Here is a 21558-nt window from a genome sequence, read left to right as displayed (position 1 = left end):
CATATCTATGTATAATCGTAAATTAGGAAAATGTTGAAACTAACGATGTATTGTTTTTTTTTTTTTTCTAACCTTTTTTTTCTCATCAAAGTAAATCAAAATTCTAATATATTTTAGTATGGAATATGTTTATTCACTCGTAAAAAATCTCTCTCTGTCTCTCTCTTTATTTACCTTGTACGCGTGAAGAAAAAAGTTATACACAATTAATTGGGAAAAGTCAAATCTCGTTTATTTGGTAGAAAAATTATTATTTATTCTTTTTTTTTTTTTTTCTTCAATTCAAATTTTCTAATCCTCTTATTGTTTAATTTTCTCAACATTTTTCTATCGATTTATCTTAACGTCAATAGTTCGCCGATGATCATTGCGATTATTCCAGTCCTTAAATTTACTGTTAGCTAATTATGGCCCAAGCTTCAGCGGATAAACGAACCGATCGATACTTGCTCGGAAGAAAAGTTCGTTTTACCCACAGGTTACAATTGTTATTATACCTAAATCCCGATGTGCATGTACATTGAAAACATATATGTTATTTCGATAAGCTTCGTGACAATAGACGTAGATCAAACATCGTTATAATAAGAACGATTTCTATTCGTTATAATTTTTTCTCTCACATTGTTTTTCTATTCTTCAACTTTGATCAGTTGTATTACTTGTATTTTTCCAATCATATTTTTTTATTTTCTTCCCCATCCCTTCATACACATCGTAAAAACTAGCCTGCCTTTTTAATTAATACAAGCGGTGAGTTTTCTCATATTATAAAAACATGTGATATAAGGCTAAGAATAGGATTTCTATGTATATGTATATGTATATATATATATATATACACACATCGTACAAGGCCTACATGCACACATATATCACATCTATATGTATTGTACTATATTATATATACATATACATATATATATATATATATACGGTCACAAAATTGGCGTTTAATATCCGAATAAAAATACCTGTACATATACATACATTAATACGTAAATTTTTAAGTGAAAAAAATTATTGTTATTATTATTATTATTATCATTATTACTATTGATTGTCATTATTATCAATAATATTATTATCATAATCATCGTCATCGTTAGCATTTTCTGATACAACGAAACACATTTCCATGACTTGGTTAGATCTAAATATCCGGCTGTCCTCTTAATTAATTGGGCATTTATCGGGACCCATTATTCGAGGCCCAGCGCTTGTGATCTTTGTTGTTCGGGTCTTTGAGTTGCAGTTATCGCTGCTCTGCCTCGAGGAGCCCTTTCGACTTTTTATATGAAATTTTATGCCTCAGTCGGCCGTACTATAAGTCGGTTTAATTACACCTTGCACGCAATGTTTTTCTTTCTCGTTTTCGTGGTTGAAAACGCTTATATGGGATACATATAGCTTTGCTCTGACGTATCCGTCAGCGCCCCTTTCTCACTCCTTTCCGTACCATTCCCCACCTTTTAATCACGGATACATAATTATTGTCGATAATTGTTAATCGCAGTCGTTCTCTTCATGTCGCTACATTGAAGACGGAGATGAAAATTTAATGTATATGGACTTTTTTTTTTTTTTTGTTTTTTCTCTGTTCAGCTCGCTGATCATACGTCGGTTTCTCCTGACGCTTGAGCTTGGTAATGAAATATTTACTCACGACTCAAACATTCTGTGATGGAACCACCATAGATCAATTATATACGTACGTGGAAAGTTTTTTTTTTTTCTTTTTTTTTTTCTTTTTTCTCTGTACATTCTTTAAACTTTAACTGTCGTAAGGCGAATTAACAATTTTAAATAATTACATTGCCGCGGACAATGTTACGCGGTAAGAAGAAACAGCGGAAGATAATAAAAGTAAGGAGGCAAAATAAACTAGAATCGACACTTCTATTACGTACACCGGATGATTTATCATAATTATTTCTATACATAAAAATACGCGCGCGCGTTAAGACTGAATTTAGGGCATAAAATTTTTCAAATAGTCAATTTTTTTGTTCCTTTATTATTGACGTTTATAATTAGTATAAACGGAACAAATGATCATCCCATATATACTTGTTTACTTCAGGTAGTTTATTCATGCATATATATATATATATGTATGTATGTATACACACACACACGCGCACGCAAGCAACGAACGTCAATGTCATACACATATTAGTTGTAATTTCAATTTAACGGCCACAACTAGCAGATATAAATATATATAGAATTGTACATATTGAACGAATAGCTATATTCGAACATATGGTGCTCTGGATAAAAAAATTTCACGTCATAATGTTCCATTATGTTTTACAAGATCAATTCATAGGGATATTAATATTTAATTACCTTGTATATATGCATATTATAACATTCAGGTAACGTGAAATCCAATTGTTATTGTCATAAACTTACACTTTGGTACTTAAGGCTATACCAGAGTTTTTTTAGCCTGATAATATCACTACTATTATTGTTAGATTTACTATCATTATTTTTACTTCATATGTACTATTATTATTAATATTATTACGTATTACGAAATATCACGATAGCTACCTTTTCAAGCTCGCTTGCAATAAATAACATGTTACAAATGACTCCCGCGTTCTGTTTCATAAGGTTCATTTTTCCGCGCACGTTGTGAAACCGGTCTCTGGGATTATACTTTTTTTTTTTCATAAACGTGTAGATGAGGAATTCCGAGAGTTTTCCCCTGTATTTTTAATTTCTCGACGTCACTCACCATTCCAAATTTAAATGTCGTTCGGGCCAGTTTTAAAAATAACTAACTCTTTAAAAGAATCACTGAAAAATTTTATGGGGATTCTAAGACTTTGCAGAAAATGGTAGAACATTATTGATCCGAAAGTTGTGAATTATTGACTGCAAAAATACGATCTTTTAAAAATGACTCCATGCCTTCCCGTGCAACTTTTTGCGCATGTATCCGACGGCTGGTAACATGTCGGTAACGTATCACAGCTGCCTCTGCCTATCTCCAATATTTTGTTTGTGAACGGAAAAAACAATGAATAATTCCACATATTATTGTTCGAACTTCAGTATTTTTTGTGTAATTGAGTGCCGCCATATAAAACCACCTTCTAAAGACTCGATGAAAATGTTTGTTTTTTTATCTCGGTCGAAAATGTAGGCGTCGATTGTACCTCTTTAAAATTTACGTACTCGTCCGCGATAGAAAAAAAAAAATTAACTTCTGTCGATCAAAGGTGTACAAAGACCGTCAGCCTTATGGAATATTTTTCGGTCGATTAGTAAATTCTATACAAGGATATACAACATTCTCATCGTTTACTGACCGCGTTACACGGCCATACGAATCCTTAAGGATATTACAGTTTTATCTATTATCGACTGCGATAATTGTCTCTGATGAAACCGAGTGCAGATCACTGTTTTACCATTGTGACCCACCAGCGGTGGAAAAACAAACGATTTCGAGTAAAGTACGGAAAAATTGGTAAACGGCAATCCCGTTCTTACCCACTATTCCATCCCGCATTCGTCGGGTTTCAAACTTAGCAGCTTGACTCGATATGCTTCGCAGTTTGATCCTAATTTCCCACTCGCACTCACTCAGCCATGCTTGCGGCACAGTATCGGATCGCGAGTGCTACGGCTTTCACCTCAGCCCGCCATAGCTCTCGGCAACAATCAACCCGATCTCCTCGACTTCCCTCCCTCCCCCTGCCCCTGCCCCTCTCAGAAAGCCGGCCTTTCTTCTCGTCAAAAAGAACGACAGGCCTGACCGGCCATATTGTCACCCCATAGTTTTTTTTTTCGTTGAAAAAGTTTTCCAATTTTAAAATATTGTTAAACAAAAAATTAGTCGTTCGTGGATTAATCTGAATTTTCGACCCTCTTCGAGTTTGGAAGTTATATATTACAAAATTCAGAGTAATATGGTACCACGTATAATTCCTTATAAAAAAAGATTAAAATAAAAATTCCCGAAGTTATGAAATCTTTAATAAGAAATGTTTGTTCAAGTACGTTAAATGTATGTGTGTATAAAAGTAATTGATACAAGTTTTTGAACAAAATTAGTCTCGTAGAAATCTGCTTTGAATTTATCGGAGAAAAATGGTTCGAATAGTATTTGGATTTGGATGCAAATCCAAAGAATAAAATTGACTGAAAAGCGTTTTAGAACGTGCTGTCGGTAATAATGGCATTGTGTCAAAATTTTAGTGAAATTGGTTCGGCGGTTCGCCGAGGATCGTGTTTGCAAAAAATCAGTACACACGCACAAACACACGCGTGCACAAACATACATCCGTTTCTAACAATACCAGCACACGCGACTGATTTTGTGCGTGACAAAACATGCCTGCTACGATGTTTCAACGTCTTCTTTTTCCATCCGACGTTTTTTACCACGACAATCGTAAAAGCCAAGCAACGTTATTACCGTTCTTTGTGGTTACCTTTCTATAAATACGAAATTAATGTTTTTGTCGTAAAAATAACCTAACATGTATATACATAATTATACAATCAGCAACTAATCTAGGATCTGTATTAGTTGGTTTTACAAAAAATTATAAACAAAGGTAAAAGACAAACGTAGATAGATGTCTGATAATTATTTCAGTCAATTGTTTATCGTCATCAAGTGATCATTATCAATCACGGAATATTGTACAAGTAAACCTCAGTTTCTGGTAAATGACTTTTTCTTCGTGTTATGAAGATCGTTTAGCCTGATTTCAACGCACGTCAGTGCGATACGAAATTATTATGCAGTATTTGACGTAAAATAAAATCGTCCGAAGCTCTTCACTGTAATTTTAACAAAAAATCGCAGGTTCGTTTTCGGACCAATCGTCACCGGGAAACACGACTTGTTTCAAGTTTGTAGATGAAAAATTGATCTGGGAAAGCGCAAGAACATCAGAAAACTGGCACTGATCGGTAGAAAATTTTTAATCCCTCTTGTTATTAGTTTCCCGACGTTTTTCACTGTCCCAGATTAATTTTCCATTCACAAAACACTCGTCAGGTCTCCGGCAGGTGAAAAAAATTTTCTTCGGAAGACGATTTGATTTTCCAAAATTGGCGCGCTAATTAGAACAGCTCGTTGTTGGGTTTGAAACAAAAAAAATAAACAAATAAGAAATAAAAAAATTCAATATTCAGACCTCGTGGAACATTTTTTTGTTTTACGTTTTAAAAAAAAAAATAAATAAAAAAAAAAACCACAATTGCCGGAACTTTCGGGTTGGCCCGCGTTCAAACGACGTTCTTGGATACCGAAGAACGGAAAGACGTGTCGCCTTCGCGCAAGGTGGATAATTAATGCTATGCCGTGACGGCGGCGGCGGCGGCGAGTCGAGATATACTAGAGGGGAAAACGCGGAGGAGGAATAACTGGTCGTGGGGACCCGGGGCCGCCAGCAGAAGTCCCAGTCAGTCCCCCGCTGAACCTCATCGTGAGAGGAGTCGATCGAAGAGGTGAAACGCACGGTGAACGCGCCGCGATATTTGATCCGACATTCGGGGCCCGTCGAGTTACCTGCCTGCCGAAAAATCGGGGCCCAGAATTCTCGACGAGGGCCTAAATCCCAACGAATCTTAGGGACATGACTGCCAAAAGGATACGCCGCGTTTGCTGATATTTAAAGCTGCGCGTCGGTTGCGCGCCCTTAAAATTATCGTCGAATCTGGATCCGTCTCTGGACTGTTATAATTTAGTGATAATCGAACAAGTGCGGCGAACGGTATTGCAGAGTGAAGTGCAGTTGGTGTCACGGAAAGTGTTTTTATCTATAAAGGAAACCTCTCCGAATGGTGAACGTAAGTATATATATATATATATATAAAAGTTTAATAATGTGTAATGTAAACTGTTATGCGAAAGGGTCGATAAATAGCCAGGCTGCAGGGTTGAAATTACGAATTTTTTAAGTTAAGAATTATCGTGATGACTGATTTCTTTCTTTTTGTTTTTTGAGATAATTTTAAAGTTTGCAGAAGCTCTCGAGTTCGGAACTCGGAAGGTTGGAATTATCGGAATACTCGAAACGTTGAGGATAATCGCGAATTTAAATTTGCAGTTTTCGTAATTTCACCAAATTAATTGGAGCGATGAGCTGGTTTAATTTCTGTAGCAAACCCGAGCGTATCACAAAAGAACTATACATGGATATTTACCTCGAGCGCATAATTTCTCTTATAAATAAATATCGTGGCCAATTATATTTACGCTGTATAAGCCCGACGCGTAAACAAGCGATTCGTCAAATTGTCTTTTACGTACAGAGCCTTGCAATTTGGGTAAAGCTGATTGTCCAAAATCTGCAATAATTCAATTATTGCCCCACTCAGCTTGTCAGTTTATAAATATGAATTAGAAACACCGCGATCGAGCTCGGAAGCTTATAATTATTGTAATCTACGTGTCACATATGCTGCAAAATGCAAGACTTAAACGTATATATGTTCGACCGTAAATCGACTAAGGCCTGACCATCACCATCTTTGTATTAAACGCGGATTGTAAGGGTGATACGTAGATCGGTTTCGGGTGGAATGCCCCATACGTAATACGTAAATATATGTGTACGCATATACAATTTCCGGGGAAAATTATTACTTGTATAATACGATATCACTATGCAATAACTATATCTAAAATGAAAGTAAATTTAGCACGCCATATTCGAACGTTTTCGCGTATACTGTACACTGCAATATTTTACAGACTATTATAGAGGCTATTAGTATACGTTATGAGTTAATATACAGTTGGTGAAAATTTCTGTAATGGTAAAATTGTGTGGCAATAATTATATTTGGTGATATCGTCAAAATATGCTTATTGTTCCTGTTAATTCAGCATTTGCTCACACAAGGAAGAGATAATATCGGTGTCTCAACTGACATTCACTGAGTGACCAAATCACTGATTTCGACACCCACAAACGGCATTCACTCGGTGTAAAAACATTTGGTACCGGATACACATGTTCGAGAAATTACTCCGAAACTTATTCTGCGACAATTCTTCGAGCCCTTCGGAAACCCACGTCAATTATTTCTTCGTACTTGAAAGAGAAAAAAAAAAATGTAATGGTTTCAATTCCTACGCGCAGTAAATGTATACAAACTATCATAAGTTCGGACTAAAAACGATATTACGATTACTCATATTTTTTTCTCGAACTTACAGTTACGTCGTTTACAGCAACGGCAATCAGGCGACTTATTTTCTCGATTTTGAATACTCGTTAGATTCAAAAAGCGCACCAAGAAAAGAGAGCAAAATTTGTAAAGTTAATGTAACGGTTGATTTTTAGGAAAAATAATTATTTCGGATCTGTAGGATCGTCTTAAATCGGGTAATCTGTTTTTAAAAATTAAAGTGTATTCAGATTTTGGAAATTAAACTCCTTCAAAGCGGTTCTAGATTTAAAAAAAAAACTAATGATCTTAGTTTCAATATTTTGTAACATTAACGTTACTAACTTCAATCTGGTACCAAGAACCTTTGTCTCGAAGTTCTGAGCTCAGCAAATCCTTACGAAAGAGCGAACAACGTTACGGAGCTTCTGACGGCACTGAGTTTGGCAATAATTGGTGGGCAGTGATCCAGTGGGCGATGGTTTGGGTATGCAGTAAACCTCGCGTTAACCATGCAGGGTTATTTTTACTTTCAATAATTCGCCCACGAGGCCGCGGTCATCGGAGGCCGCATGCATGGGACGCGATGCGCGTGGAGTGGAGGTATTGAAAGGGTTATAGGGAGTCAGGAGGCCGAAAAAAACGATTTTTCAAGGATTTTAGATTAAGAGACGCATAAATTTATTACGATAAAAATCGATGCACATATTGGAGTAGCATTGAACTTCATTCTGATATTTTTTAATTGTAAAAATAATGATTCTTAAAGCTGCTATGTCCGATCTCCGGGAGCACTTCTAAAAAAAGGCGTCTTGCGGTGAGACCAAGATATCTCTGAACTGAATCATCGGAAATGAAAAAACGAAAACGATTTAGTTGATTATAAGGTATCATCTCGTCTTTAATCGAAGAAACAAGCAAAATATTAATTTTTAACAAAACGGCGGCTTCTCGAAAAAAAAATTCGAAATTTGAAAACACAGTTGTGAAAAAAACGCGTTCAAAGTTTCAAAAGCACTTTCAAACGCCCCGGGGCGTCTTTGCAAATGTGCGCGTAACTTCGAGAATATTTGTCGGATCGACATAAAATTTTCAGTGTATGTACTTGAATATACCGGGACAAACTCTTGAAAATTGAAAATCAACTGCGCATGCGCTAGTTTTATTGGCTGTTCGCGCAGTTTGGCCATCCCGAGTTACAGCTGTCAAACTGTTTCTGCCGGCGATGTAGTTGACACGAATTTTCGAGGTTAGAATCTCAAATAATTGAGGCAGCGACTCGGAAAGGTTTCGGAAGCATTTGTTACCGGGTCGGAAAGTCGATTCTTCAAAGAACGGTCGGAACTTAACGCTTATGCTCTTTGAAAATTCAAAAGTACACATTTTGCGTAGGTTGGCCCGCCTGCATCGCACAAAAGAATATCGCCGCGGGAAGATTTCGCCGACCAATGAAATTGAATTATTTGACGCACGCGCGGTTGATTTTCGAATTTAAAGAGATTGTCCCGGTATGTACATTACGAAAACGAAATAAAAAAAAAATAATAATCGATCTTTGAAAACTCCCGACTCTTTCTCGCTCTTCTGCAACGTGCGTCTTGCAGATGTGAAGCACGAGGTATAGAAATACCGAATCGTCCGGCATGATCTCGGTGCAAACGGAGCCTAAAGGACGTAGGAGGATGATGCGATGAACCCAGAACAGTCAAGGCCACGTGAGGCCCTCGGCACGTTCGCCAGATCCATACTTCCAAGACCTTACCGGATCTCAGCTTGTAAGCTGCAAGCCACTGCGGGCTGTAAGAAACTCTTCCTCTGCAGCCGGCCGTAATCGGCGGATCGGCAAGAGGCAGAGTTCTCGATCGTTATTCTACGATGAAATTGCAGGTATAAGAAAGTTTCCGGACATCTTATGAGGTTGAAGCTGGTAACGTTACTTTAACGATGCGTGTAGAGAAAAATCGTTGCTTCGCAATCTTAGGACTGTCTGAAATTTATCTGGTCAATCATAACAAAGAATACATGTTCACAGTTTGAAAAGCCAACTCTTTGGAAGTCGCTCTAAAATTATACAACGATTTATTCCACGATGTTTCGTTACGTTAACGTTGCCAACTCCAACATGATGACATCTTTCATCAAGACGGAATTTTTCGTTTTCATAAGTTCACTGAAACTTCCGCTTACCGCTAGTAAAATATAGTTGCCAGTCTTTTCTTTCGCTCGTGCTACGCACAGTGTCGGCGTTTTTGCACATCGATAAGCACCCAGGAATCAGGAAATCATTGCTCGGGGCTCTTATGCTTCTTGTTTCCGAATACGGATCAGTCCAAATTAATCTGAACTGACCGCACTGCAGTGATATGGAATACTTAACGTTCCTTCTCGAGCTACTCGACATAATGCGTGGGTTTATTATTTAAATAACATGTTGCATGCTCGTAATTTTCTCGTACGGTGCTCGCGGTCGCTGCAAAAATGGCTGCTGATCGCCTTCCATCGTCTAATCCAGTTCACTCATTTCAAGATAACGTCAAGACTACATGCCGAGGTCTTTCTTGACGAACGGGTCTTCCGTAAAATGTACTTTTCGCGAAAAATAGACCGCGAGTTCGTTACATATTGAGTAACGAATTTCTCTTTGCTTGATTGAAGAAAAGAACGGAAGAGAGAAAAAAACACAGTAGTCCTGGTCTTACATCTTCATCGTTTGCTTTTCATCGGTAAGTGTCCGATCCCCGGAAAAAATAGAACGGCCCTTGGACTCGACCGGTATTCTTCACTTACGATTCACACTTTCGACATCCAGTCCTCTTTCACACCGCTTTCCCTTTCACTTTGCCAACCACATGCGACACGTTCACTCCTTCGGTCAATAGATAATATATGCGTGACTTATCGCACGTAACTTCGGAACATTCGTATTAGGTATATATAATCTGTTGTTGCGTAACGGTTTAATTGGTCGTTGAAATAATCCTTCACAGATCGTCGTCGAGACGTGGTTTTATGAACTACCGTGCAAAAGGCAGTTTGTAAAACCTGACCGTTTTGTTATAATTTTTGTAGGCGTTGTTCACTTTGCTGATTGAAAGTTAGCAATAAATTTTCAGTACAAACATCGGTTGCAAGGTACAAACTACTCGTATGAATATCCTACCAACGCTGCAGGCAGGCAACTTAACGGCCTAGAGGCAACGTTATGACACCAAGGTAAAAACGTTTTGTAACGAACGTTTAAACAATGTGAATTCTAACGGAAGTGAAAGTATAAAAGTAACCTATGAGATCCAAAGCCCATTATATCTCGCGCGGAAATCACATGGTATTAACGATATACGCAAGACCGGAATTCCTCGTATTTGATGTGCATGCATGGGTCTCAACGGCGCGAATAAGAAAGATTGGACAAATATTTTCTGTGAACATCGAATCGCGATAAACACCGAATAGCCCGAGTTCGAATGACCATTTTCTCCGTCTCACCAGTCCAAACAGAAGCAGACGAAATGTAAATTCATCAAGTCTGCAGACATGGTCGGTGCACTACGCGAGCAGCTCGACTCGTTCAAGTCAATTGCCACAACGGTAATTCAAGAATTGTACACGGGGTCAGGTGATGTCATTTTTAAGCAACAAGCATCGCGTACAACTATTACTGGTAGAAAACCGCCCACGAGGTATTATCTGCAAGCGAGAAAGGTCAATGGTCTGTGACCCTGACGACACGATAGGGATCTGACCATCCGAGCGTCCTTCGAAGACCTTAAATAGCAAAATGTCCGTAGTCTGGTTACTTTTCAATGAAAACCATGAAAGTATAACGTATTCGAGTAAAGACAACTCACAGGATGATCAAACACAACAGCGTAAAGTACACGTGTGAAATTTTCTATGCTATGGTCGAGTGTTAGAACCTATTTGGATAATACAGTCGATTTATGGAATAAAAAAGATGTTCGGTACTCCACGCGTTATATTAACAGTGTACCTAAGGCAATCGTCAAATCTCGTTACGTGTTTACTTTTTTTTTACTTCTGCTTCCTCCAATCGTCGAACAAGTGATCATCCAACTAAATTCTATGAAGATCTATGCATGATTCTCGCCCGGCTGAGAGCAATCACCTCGAGTACGTCGGTAGCAATTCGAGTTTCGAATCTTGACCTGCCTCGCGTTACGTAATTCCGTCCATTCAACGAGCGTGCAGCCGCCAGAAGGAATGACGGATTAGAGTGGCAAAAACGTAATTTATCTACAATCAGCTTCATCCGTTGATCGTTGCGTCACGTTCGCGGTCCAGGCAGGCCTAGCATTTAATCCTAGTTTCACGTTCATCGAGCCCTAAGCCGGCCATAAACCAGCGTTAGCGACCCCAGTTGTAGTACCAAGCTTAAGTCGACTGGTCGAGAGGGTGATGAAATGTTTTCAATTCTCAAAGTCTGTAATATGGATCGACTCCTGAAGTCATTCCTTCTCTTCGCGCTCAGTAAACATGCAACAGATTAATAACGGCTGACCGCAGGTGCTGGATAATACGCAATTGAATAACCTATATTGCAAGTGATACGTATGTATACCTATATGTATAGTTGTTATAACAGTAATACCGATAATAATGATTATTAGTACAAGAATATTGGCGAGAACGGTAATCAAGACACCGTCGCCAACGCGAAGCAAATGCAATCTGCACGGATATACTTTTACCAATAAGTGTGGGCATCTATTTCGAAGGTCATATCAGACAGAAGTCTTGCTTTGAACCACCTCTGTCTCCATACAATATGTACATATTCAGGATACGAATTACTATGACGTGTACGTGATACAGTGATACTATACTTGCAGGAGTCTGGACATTGTTTCGTGTATAATAATAACAAACGGAGAACAATTTTATCATTGTTCGCCAATCTCTCACCGCGATCTTGAATAAGAAACATTCTCCGACGTAGCGCGTGTTACGTAATTAGCTATGGACTAAAATTCGAGAGGGATCAGAGTCAGTCGTATGTGGTGAATGATGATGTTTAACGTGGTTCGACGAGACTCTGTGAAAAACTAATTTCAACGTACGATATCAATAACTGGTCATGAATATCTAATGCTGGACAGTTTCGCTATCGGAACTTCCTCAGCGTATCATTTGGCACATTTGCCCAGCTATTGTGGAGTCCGCTTTATGGTCTTCAACTCTACGATGCAAGACGCCTAAAAAGGCTGCGGTTATACGTGCGATGGTTTGAAATCTCTTTATGCAAAAACCGGTATTTATTAATTATAGAACATAGTTTTGCGCGTGGATAGATTTGTTCGGACATACGATGGCATACCTTGTCCACTGCGATTCGAAGATCAAGTCAAGCGTAGAAAAGCTTCTATGATTCCCGGATGTTTAGTAATAAGGAGTTGAAGCACTCAAGTTTGGGCGAAGACAGGTTTATCTTTATCGATACCGGTAACTTTAAGCCTCCAAGAGGACATTGATCCTTCATTTTTCCACTGAAATAACGTACTCCAATGCTGTAGCATAAATTTGCAAGTTTGTGGTTAAAATGTTTGGATTAACGCAAAGTCAGAACGTATCTGGTGAATTTCGCACTCGGCTAGATGGCCCCCGCAGGCTTAAAGACTACTCGGTTCGCTGGCTCTTCCTACAGAGCGGGAATCTCATCCACTTCCATTTCCTTCGTTCCGAAGTGCACCGCTGACTCTCTTCGCATCCTCAGAAACATTTCAAACCATCCTCCGCGACGTTGCCGCGATTCTTGTCGATGCTTCTTCGATGCCGCCGTCATTTCGGCCGCTCGAAACCGCTTCCAAGCTCAAATATGAAGGTCACAAAAACGCGGAAGACTTGTTTGATCCTGTGACATTTGAATTATTCATCTCTCGATGACTTGTAGCGTATAAGCCGGGTTGTAATATGGTCAAAATGCGTCGTGAGTTGGTCTTTAGAGACGAGTAAATGTCCCCAAGTGATCCGAAATTCGGTTTTATGTTCAGGAGAGTTTTGTCAGATGTCTCTGAACGATTGTTTCGTTACGCTAATACGGACGACAAACATTTTTGGAAGACATATTATGTCGGCCTCGATACAAACAACCGTAGTGTATAATCAATTAAGCAAGTCCTTGAGTGCTGATTTATTTTACTCGGCAAAAGGAAAGGACGTGTCGAGAAATAGTTTCAATTACGAATGCATCGTAAGATGGATAAGTCTTCCTTTAATGAGTAATCACCAGATTCAATTTTACCCAGCTTAACGGATCCATTCTCAGTTTAACTAACGAGATGGTGGCTAATGAGAAATTTAATCTTCCTTTTCACGTTTCTTCACGACACGAGCGAGCGTATCAACGAGCGTAATCACGACCAACGATTATTTAGTCTAACGAGATCCTGGTGTTATCTGTTTCGCTGTAAATTCCTACTATTTTTCACTGTCTTCTTTTCCATTTTATCCCTCGTTTCTTTTTTGTCAACATGTTCATTATCGACGTAACCGACAGCGACACTCGCATAACAAATCGTGTATCAAATCTTGAAATGTAACATCGCTGCGATCAATTGTAGAAAGGTAGAATCAAAAATGTACAACAACCGATCGCCTAACCGGAGATTCTCTTTTCTTTTTTTCAGGACGTGATGAGCGAGTACGAGCGCATCAAGCGAGCGTGCTTGAAGAGCGGGGAACTCTGGGAAGATCCTGAATTTCCAGCAACCCAGGCCTCTGTCTTCTACCACCAAACGCCACCGTTTCAATTTCAGTGGAAGAGGCCCAAGGTAATTGTTCTCTTCTCAGCAACCACTAAAACTGTAAGGTAGAAACGGGTCGAAGCAAAATAACCGATTCCCACGCCCGCATGCACGAGGACCATGCGAAGTCCTGATCTTCGCGTCCTACTTAAGGATGAACAGGCCGGACCGTCTGATTCAAAATTTAGAAAATAAGAGTTAAGACCATTCGAAATACCTGCGGCAATGCGTTAAATGCGCCAATGATAGTGTGATAAAACAGGATACCAGCAAAATCGTATGACACAAGCTTGTAAGAATACGTCGACGATAATTTGAGACACTTTTATTGAAATTAGAACGTTCAAAATGGTTAAACTCTGGTATTTTTTAATGTTTCTCACGTTTCGCGTTGATCGCTTTCATTCGCGCAAGTGACGTTGTTGCGGGAGATTTTTATAAGTAAACGGTTACATCTCTTTTCCTACCTCTTGGTACGGACGATCCAGCCGATTAATCCTTTACAGCTCTCGAGTGCCCTGGATACCAGTCTCGCATACCTCAAAGCCCACGTGCAAACGTGTTGTTTCGCGTATCAAGGGATTCTATGGGAGCAAGGCTTCTCAAAGGATATCAAATCATGAACTGCGATCTCGCGAGTGCAGCTCTCTCGGCGATTACGAATAACGGGAGCGCGTCGGGTTTTCCTTATCTTTTGAGCTAGCTGGGCCAAGTGTTTAAATTGGAACTGTATCCATTACGGTTTCTCTGTCGAGTATGTCCGACACCATCTCCTCATATGCAACGCAACCGCGTTACGTACCTGTAACAATACGTGTCCTCTTGTCCGACGAGGAACTGGAGCAAGCAGAGGGCAGACCCCGTGACTGTCGTACCTACCTTAAGTTTACCTTATTCTGTTTGCAACAACGGCCGAGTAAATTCTCCCAGAAACCGGACGGTGTAAGAAGAACGGGAGATCAACGTATTGCGAATGAATTAACGGTGAATGTTGAATCGATATGCAGATGAAGTGGGATCTAAAAACACAGCAATCAATATTTAACCTTGCGAAAATTTTATCTCCGATTTCGCGTGGCGCAAAATAAAAAATGTGGAGACTCGATAAGTTGTATAATTTTTATGCAATAATTAACCACGTGCGAAATTTAATACTATACGTGTCACTGATTCTCTTAAGACATCGTTAAGTCGTTTAGTATAATTAAAAGTCCAATTTATAGCTGTTTGCACTGTATGGCAGGGATCTCATCTAATACTTTAATTTATGATGAGATCGAATGTTCGACCTGTTGTAGGTATGTGTGAGGAAATTGGAGTTCTCTCGATCAAAGTCGTGAAAAATAGGATTCGAGTGTTATTTCGAATCGTTCTACGGTGAGAGTGATTCGAGGTCGGATCAGCACAGCCGAAAAAACTTACATGTCGTTACAAAAATGTGTTAATTAAACGTGAAATAAAGGCTACTTTCTGTTTCTTTCGATTTCACCTCATTACCAAGTAGAAACGTACAATATATCTGACGTAAAAAAATCAGACCACTTTTTTTTTATGCAATAGTGATTCTCGACGTTTTTTTACAGCTCACTTAACAACCACATTAAATGACTGAAACTCAATTGACAGCTCATTGGATGTGACACTTGTTCATTTCGTGGAATAATCGATAATGACTTGTTTAAAAATTGTTAGTGCTGTGATGGTCAAACACGGTATGAATTCCGGTAAAATGGGGAAATCTCATCGTTAGCTTGAGAACCTAATTAGTATATTGTGTAACAAGGAGGCAAGCTTGCTCTTCTCGGCCCGATCTTACGTTTGCAGTATGAATCGTAGGTAAGCCAAAGACGAATATTGCAAATACACGAGGCGACAAAATCGTCGCTTTCTTGTTGCACACGATTCTTTATATAACAAGAGTATGTTAGGCGGTTTTTCACAAAGCACGAAATTGAGGTTAGGGTCGCGTAATGTCAGATTTGTTCGCGACAGCGCCTGCGCGCAGTGCGGAAAAGACCACTTTTAACTCCCAGGACTTGAAAGTGGTATTTTCTGTACTCCGCGCTTGCGCATTCACAGACTCAGTCGACCGTCATAGAAACGGGTACTTTGTGTACGGAAAACACGCGTGAAGAAACACGCGTGAAGAAACACGTAAAACGTGCTCGCGTTATATTATACATATAATAGTACATTTCGTAACTCGTCTAAAACCCTTATCCATAAGAGTTTCGACGCGTAATTTTTATCACCAGAGCCAAGAAATCGCGATTTTTAGGTTCGAATGTTGAAAAGATAATGACTCCTCACCACCGCGATCATAGAGAGCAATTAGGGAGTACAAAATAACGCGTGGCAACTCTGCCTAACATTCGTGTGTGAGAGACGGGACCGCAACAGTGTGTTAGAAGATTAATTTCTCGGATTATTACGTGAGCTGCGGCTCTATGTATATTATCCACAGCCTTGTTCGGCGAAGGACAAGTTATAACGAGGGGCAAGAAGTCTGGAGAACGTGCGGGAATTTTTTATTTTTATTTTTTTTTTTTCTGTTGTACCTCCTGAGCGACGAGCCACCAGACGGCTGAAAACTTCGACGTCCTAGCGCCTTACGTCACCTTAAAGAGTTAGGTCGCAAAATGTAATAAAAAGAGGCCGAAACATCGAGATGTAAACAATGAATTTGCAGTGCCAACCACCTTGTATAATATTTTTATTTCTAGTGCTTGAGTAAACGTTGTTCAGATATAATTAAAATTTTTATATCCATATACACCGGGACAATCTCTTGAAACTTTAAAAGCAACTGCGCATGAGCGAGTTTTATCGGCTGTTCGCGCAGGCTGGCCATCCCGAGTTTCAGCTGTCAAACTGTTTCTGCCAGCGATGTAGTTGATACGAATTTTCGAGGTTAGAATCTCAAATAATTGAGGCAGCGACTCGGAAAGGTTTGGGAAGCATTTCGTTATCGGGTCGGAAAGTCGATTCTTCAAAGAACGGTCGGAATTTAACGCTTATGCTGTTTGAAACTTCGAACGCACACATTTTGCGTAGGTTGGCCCGCCTGCATCGCAGACAAGAATATCGCTGCGGGAAGATTTCGCCGACCAATGAGATTGATTTATTTGGCGCATGCGCGGTCGATTTTCAAGCTTCAAGAGATTATCCCGGTATTCATATATCTGTACTTTCGTATAATTAATAACAAAAAGAAAAAATGTACAAATGTAGGTTCAAGCCAGATTGTATACTCAAACGAAGTGAGAAACTACACGAAGTAGTTGATTCAACCGTTTAAATTTACGAGAGGAAATTGTAGGTACTCGGAGGTTTACGGCAACCGCGTCTAATTACTGATAAATACTTTCCCCACACCACTGTAGCATCAACAAATAATTTTTCATGGTTAATAAATTATAAAAGCACCTCAAACGAATGATTTCGTTTGTCGGTTTGACGGATTGAATATTTATGAAAATAATTTCTACCATTACGCGAAATGGACTAAAATTTTCGGTATCGTATCAGTAGTGACTGAATTGTGAAACCCATTACGATATTTAAACTTTTTTTTTTTTTTTCTTTTGTTTGCGTGACCAATTTTAAGGTGCACCGATCTCTAAATAATAGCTGGAGGTATCCAAAGGCAGCTACTATAAACGACCGGAAGTCTCGAGCCGGCGAAGGTCTTGCGGTGAATAATGTTTACGAAATCTTTTGACGATTGGAGTCACAAAGTGATCTCAGCCTTGCAGTTTCACTTTTTCCGAGTGACTGGCCAAGCTCTTATAATAACTATTAGGTTGCTGATTGATCAGTCGATTCGTCAGACGGTCTCTGCTCGTAACGGTTACGGTTTCCGGTCCGGAAGTAACTCGTACACGTGCTTCAAATAATATCAGATATTGCGTGTCACGGGTAGCGACATGCAAATACGTTTGCAGGATATACAGAAACACGTCAAAATTTTCTATAAACATTTCAAATATTACGAAACTGAAACAATCAATTTTGGATAATTATGCTAATAATTATAACTCGCGAAGAATTCTTCACCGCAAAAATATAACTGCAATGACGTTTTTTTCCTTTTTTTGCACAAATCAACGCCCAAACAACATCAACCCGTATATGTAGAATCGAAAAATCGAATACGTTTAGCGTGTTTCATTGAAGTAAATTGTCTGTAAATTGCTCAATTTTCATGGCGCTATTACCGCAACTAGGACAGGCCTAATTTAAAATTCTTTATTGGAACGTGACGTCAAAAACGGTAATAACGATCAATCAAAAAATTTCGCAAAGCCGACAAAATCACATAGCTTTTTTTTTTTTTTAAGCCTGATTGGAATCCACCGTGTGATTTCGGCGGATTTTTACCTATTGTCACCATTAACCCAACGCCAAAGCGAGCAGCTCCCGTGACTGTCACGGATGGCGAGACGACGCGACGTTTTGCCGAGTCACGGATCAAGAAAATCAGCCATAAGAACTGTACAGCTATACTTGCTTACCGTTGAACCAATATTAACCTCGTGAATAATATGATACTAATTGAACCAGCTTGACTGGCAAAAATAACTTTGAATCACTTTTTACGTTGGGGTTCTTCTTTTCTTATTATTATTTCTATTATTATTATTGTTGTTATTATTATTATTTTCTTGCACCGTCAACGATTTTGGTCGACTTTTAACCCTTTCAGTTTGCTAGACTGCGATTCTCAGCGTCCCACATAAAAATTTTCCGTGGCATAATTTATTTACATCTTGGATTTATAAAATGATCAAATTTTGAGTTCAGATTCGTGATTGGCGACCCGATAAAACCCCCGAGGAACAAAATTCAAGGGAAAATATCGAGTTGAAAGATGTGTGACCGAAAGGGTTAAATTGCACCTCTTTTAAGTCCAGCCATAGGATAGTGTAAAAAAATTCACTGATAATTATTTTTCTTATCGAGGTGCATTTATTTTATTCTTCTCCAAGCATCGGTGTAATGTTTTTTTCAAGCTTCTGGTAATTTCGCTCCTTTTTCTTGAATTCGTTTACAAATGTATAATATATACCGAATAGTCGTTAATGCACGGCGAATAACCGGTTAATTATGTACATGAATATATCGTTCAACCAGCAACGTATATTCAAAATAAAACCCCCGATATTGTAAACGCGGTTTATTGATGAGCTGTAAATGTCACATTCGACCGGCGACTTCGTTAGCACCAATTCGTGGTTTTCGATTCATCGTCAAATTCCTATAGCGCTATACATATATTAATTTAATGCCTTCTTCGTCACCTTGGCCAATTTTCTTACCGATACCTTGAACATTTTGCTTGATACCGCAGATCGGTAAAACGCCCGTCCTGAAACCTTGTAAGGACCTTCTGCGATGAACTAATTTCTGCAGATTTATGAAGATCGACTGGTTGAGAGATGTGTTTTTGTCTCAATTCAAGAGAAGAATAAAAAAAACCTTAACGTTTCTTTTAGAAACAACGCATTTACCGAGGCCAATATTTATCATTCGTTATTCCCCTGTTCAATTTTTCTACCATTCTTATCGTACTGTCGCAGCTTTTGCAAATCGTTACGTTCGCCATTACGAATGGAGGACGTAAATTATTCAAAGAATGTACCGTCTGCTTCCCGCGTACTATAATGCGGATGAATAAAGCTGGGTAAAAAGCTTGAGACGACAATCATTGGCGAAACAACAGGTTTCACCTTCCGTCTATAGAAAAGCGATCTGGGCAGGTAACACAGGTGTCTGAGGAATTTATTTCAACTCTGATTCTGTCGACGCAAAAATCATTCTCTTATTGTTAGACACACTTCTGCGTACTTGTGGTACTCCATCGAATTCCAAATCATCGTTGAAGTTCGTTACTTGATGGTTCAAAACTGAACGAAATGTTGAAACTTTAAAACGTTTAGTTTTTCAGTGGGAAAAAAATCCAAACGAATGTATAAATTTTTGTGAATATGAAGCTCAATGACCTCAATTGACAGAAAAGAGAGTTCGAAACTTACGATTTATTCTTTATTATTGTAAAAAAATAAATCTGTCAAGTTGAGACTGAACGGGAAAATTTAAACTAATATTATTCGTTCCCAGAACTCTTAGTTAATTACGAATAAATCATAAAATAAGCAGGAAGATAACTTGACCTGTAGAAAAATTTCATTGATATTTAATCAGAATCAGCTTTTCTTTTAACGCTCCTTTAACGAAATTTTAGACATATAATTCATCGATTCAAACATAGTTTTAAAAATCAAATAAATACATTCAGATTTACAGAAATTCGGATTTTTCGATCTCAGTTTTCAACATCTTATCTGGGAAAAAATTTACTTTCAAATAATTTAAGCTCAAGAAAGTAGCTTCACTTGTTAGAATAGTGAAAAAAAAAAAACCAAAAAACAACTGAATATTCATTTAAAAATTTGTGAAAAATGCTGCTAGCTCATATCGCATAATATTATAAATGACCCAAAGGATTGAAATGTTTTCAGGAACTCTGCAGCAGGCCAGTTTTCGTCAACGATGCGCCGACACAGTTCGACGTCATACCTGGAAAAATGGGTGAGTGAATGCTGGAATTTCATTAACAAACCTACAGCCATAAGAAAAATAATAATAAACAAATATAAAATTTCTCGAACACGTGTTCTCGTAACAGTTTTTCAAGGGTCATCGCGTCATTTGCATAAAAGCGCATACGCGATACGGATTTATGCATATTTCATTACAGAAAATTATGCGTGCTAACCAGGCCAGTGAAATTAACAACGAGACATTTCCTCCGTTTACATTCGGTCTGCCGGATGAATTTACAGACCACGAATAATCGTCTCGTGCATAGACAACGACGAGATACGTATAATTATACACTTAAGACTCTGCGTTGTACGGTCCTGAGTTCAAATCGAACGAAATCAGATCTTAAACCGGTTCTCTCTTATATACCTACCGAAGTGCCGCCTTCGTCCTCTTGGATCTATTTTCTGAACCTCGTTCCTCTCTTCTTCTACAAGGCCCCTGAAATTCTCCAACGACGATCGTTACGTTTCGTAGCCCTGGGCCGTATTTCAACGGACCATTTAAAAAAACTTTGCAGTCATTTTCTAATACGACATTCCGATACGTTTTCCTCATAGCTCGCGAGCTCCCCGAGCATAAAACAGCGTGCGTGTATTCAGCAAATATCTATATTCTCAATGCTAGACAGTTGCTGCTGAATTCCGCGTCACATCGGGACGCCCAACGAATAATTCATGAGACGCTTTCAAAATTGTGCCAGTGAAAATATTCGGTAAAAAATAATCTAACACGGATGAATGCAATGTGCACGTATAGTCGTTGAATATGTATATGCATAAATATATATAAATATGGTCGATTAATTATGCTATAGCTATATTTACCATTCGAAAATTCCCGCCTATTAATAAAATAAAACTCTGCTTCGTTGGAACAGCGGTACCTACTTCACGCCTTCTAAACCAACTCTCAATAATTGTATGTGTGAAAATCATTTTGTCCCATTGACTCACTTACTAATGGTGCCGCAGGTTGAATCGATAGATTTTTTATCCCGCGCATTGAGGAGGATCAATTTTCTCAGGTGAATTTAAACAGG

General features: G+C 38.7%; 1 protein-coding gene across 2 annotated transcripts in view; it reads left to right on the top strand.

Annotated features, from left to right (window-relative positions):
- The first annotated feature begins 5432 nt into the window (after window positions 1-5432).
- CalpC (calpain C) overlaps window positions 5433-21558 on the top strand; it is a 38571-nt gene continuing 22445 nt past the window's right edge. Inside the window, exons 1-4 of one of the 2 annotated variants that reach the window (XM_046611330.2) lie at window positions 5433-5823; window positions 8754-9036; window positions 13794-13937; window positions 20432-20501. In XM_046611330.2, coding sequence (XP_046467286.1) covers window positions 9025-9036; window positions 13794-13937; window positions 20432-20501 — 226 coding nt within the window. In that variant the 5' untranslated portion in view covers window positions 5433-5823; window positions 8754-9024. The remainder of the gene's footprint in view (window positions 5824-8753; window positions 9037-13793; window positions 13938-20431; window positions 20502-21558) is intronic. The other variant, XM_046611331.2, reaches the window with a different exon arrangement.

The sequence above is a fragment of the Neodiprion pinetum genome, chromosome 2, assembly GCF_021155775.2.
Source record: "Neodiprion pinetum isolate iyNeoPine1 chromosome 2, iyNeoPine1.2, whole genome shotgun sequence".
Classification (NCBI taxonomy): Eukaryota; Metazoa; Arthropoda; class Insecta; order Hymenoptera; family Diprionidae; genus Neodiprion; species Neodiprion pinetum.
This window is presented reverse-complemented; position numbering and strand designations above follow the sequence as displayed.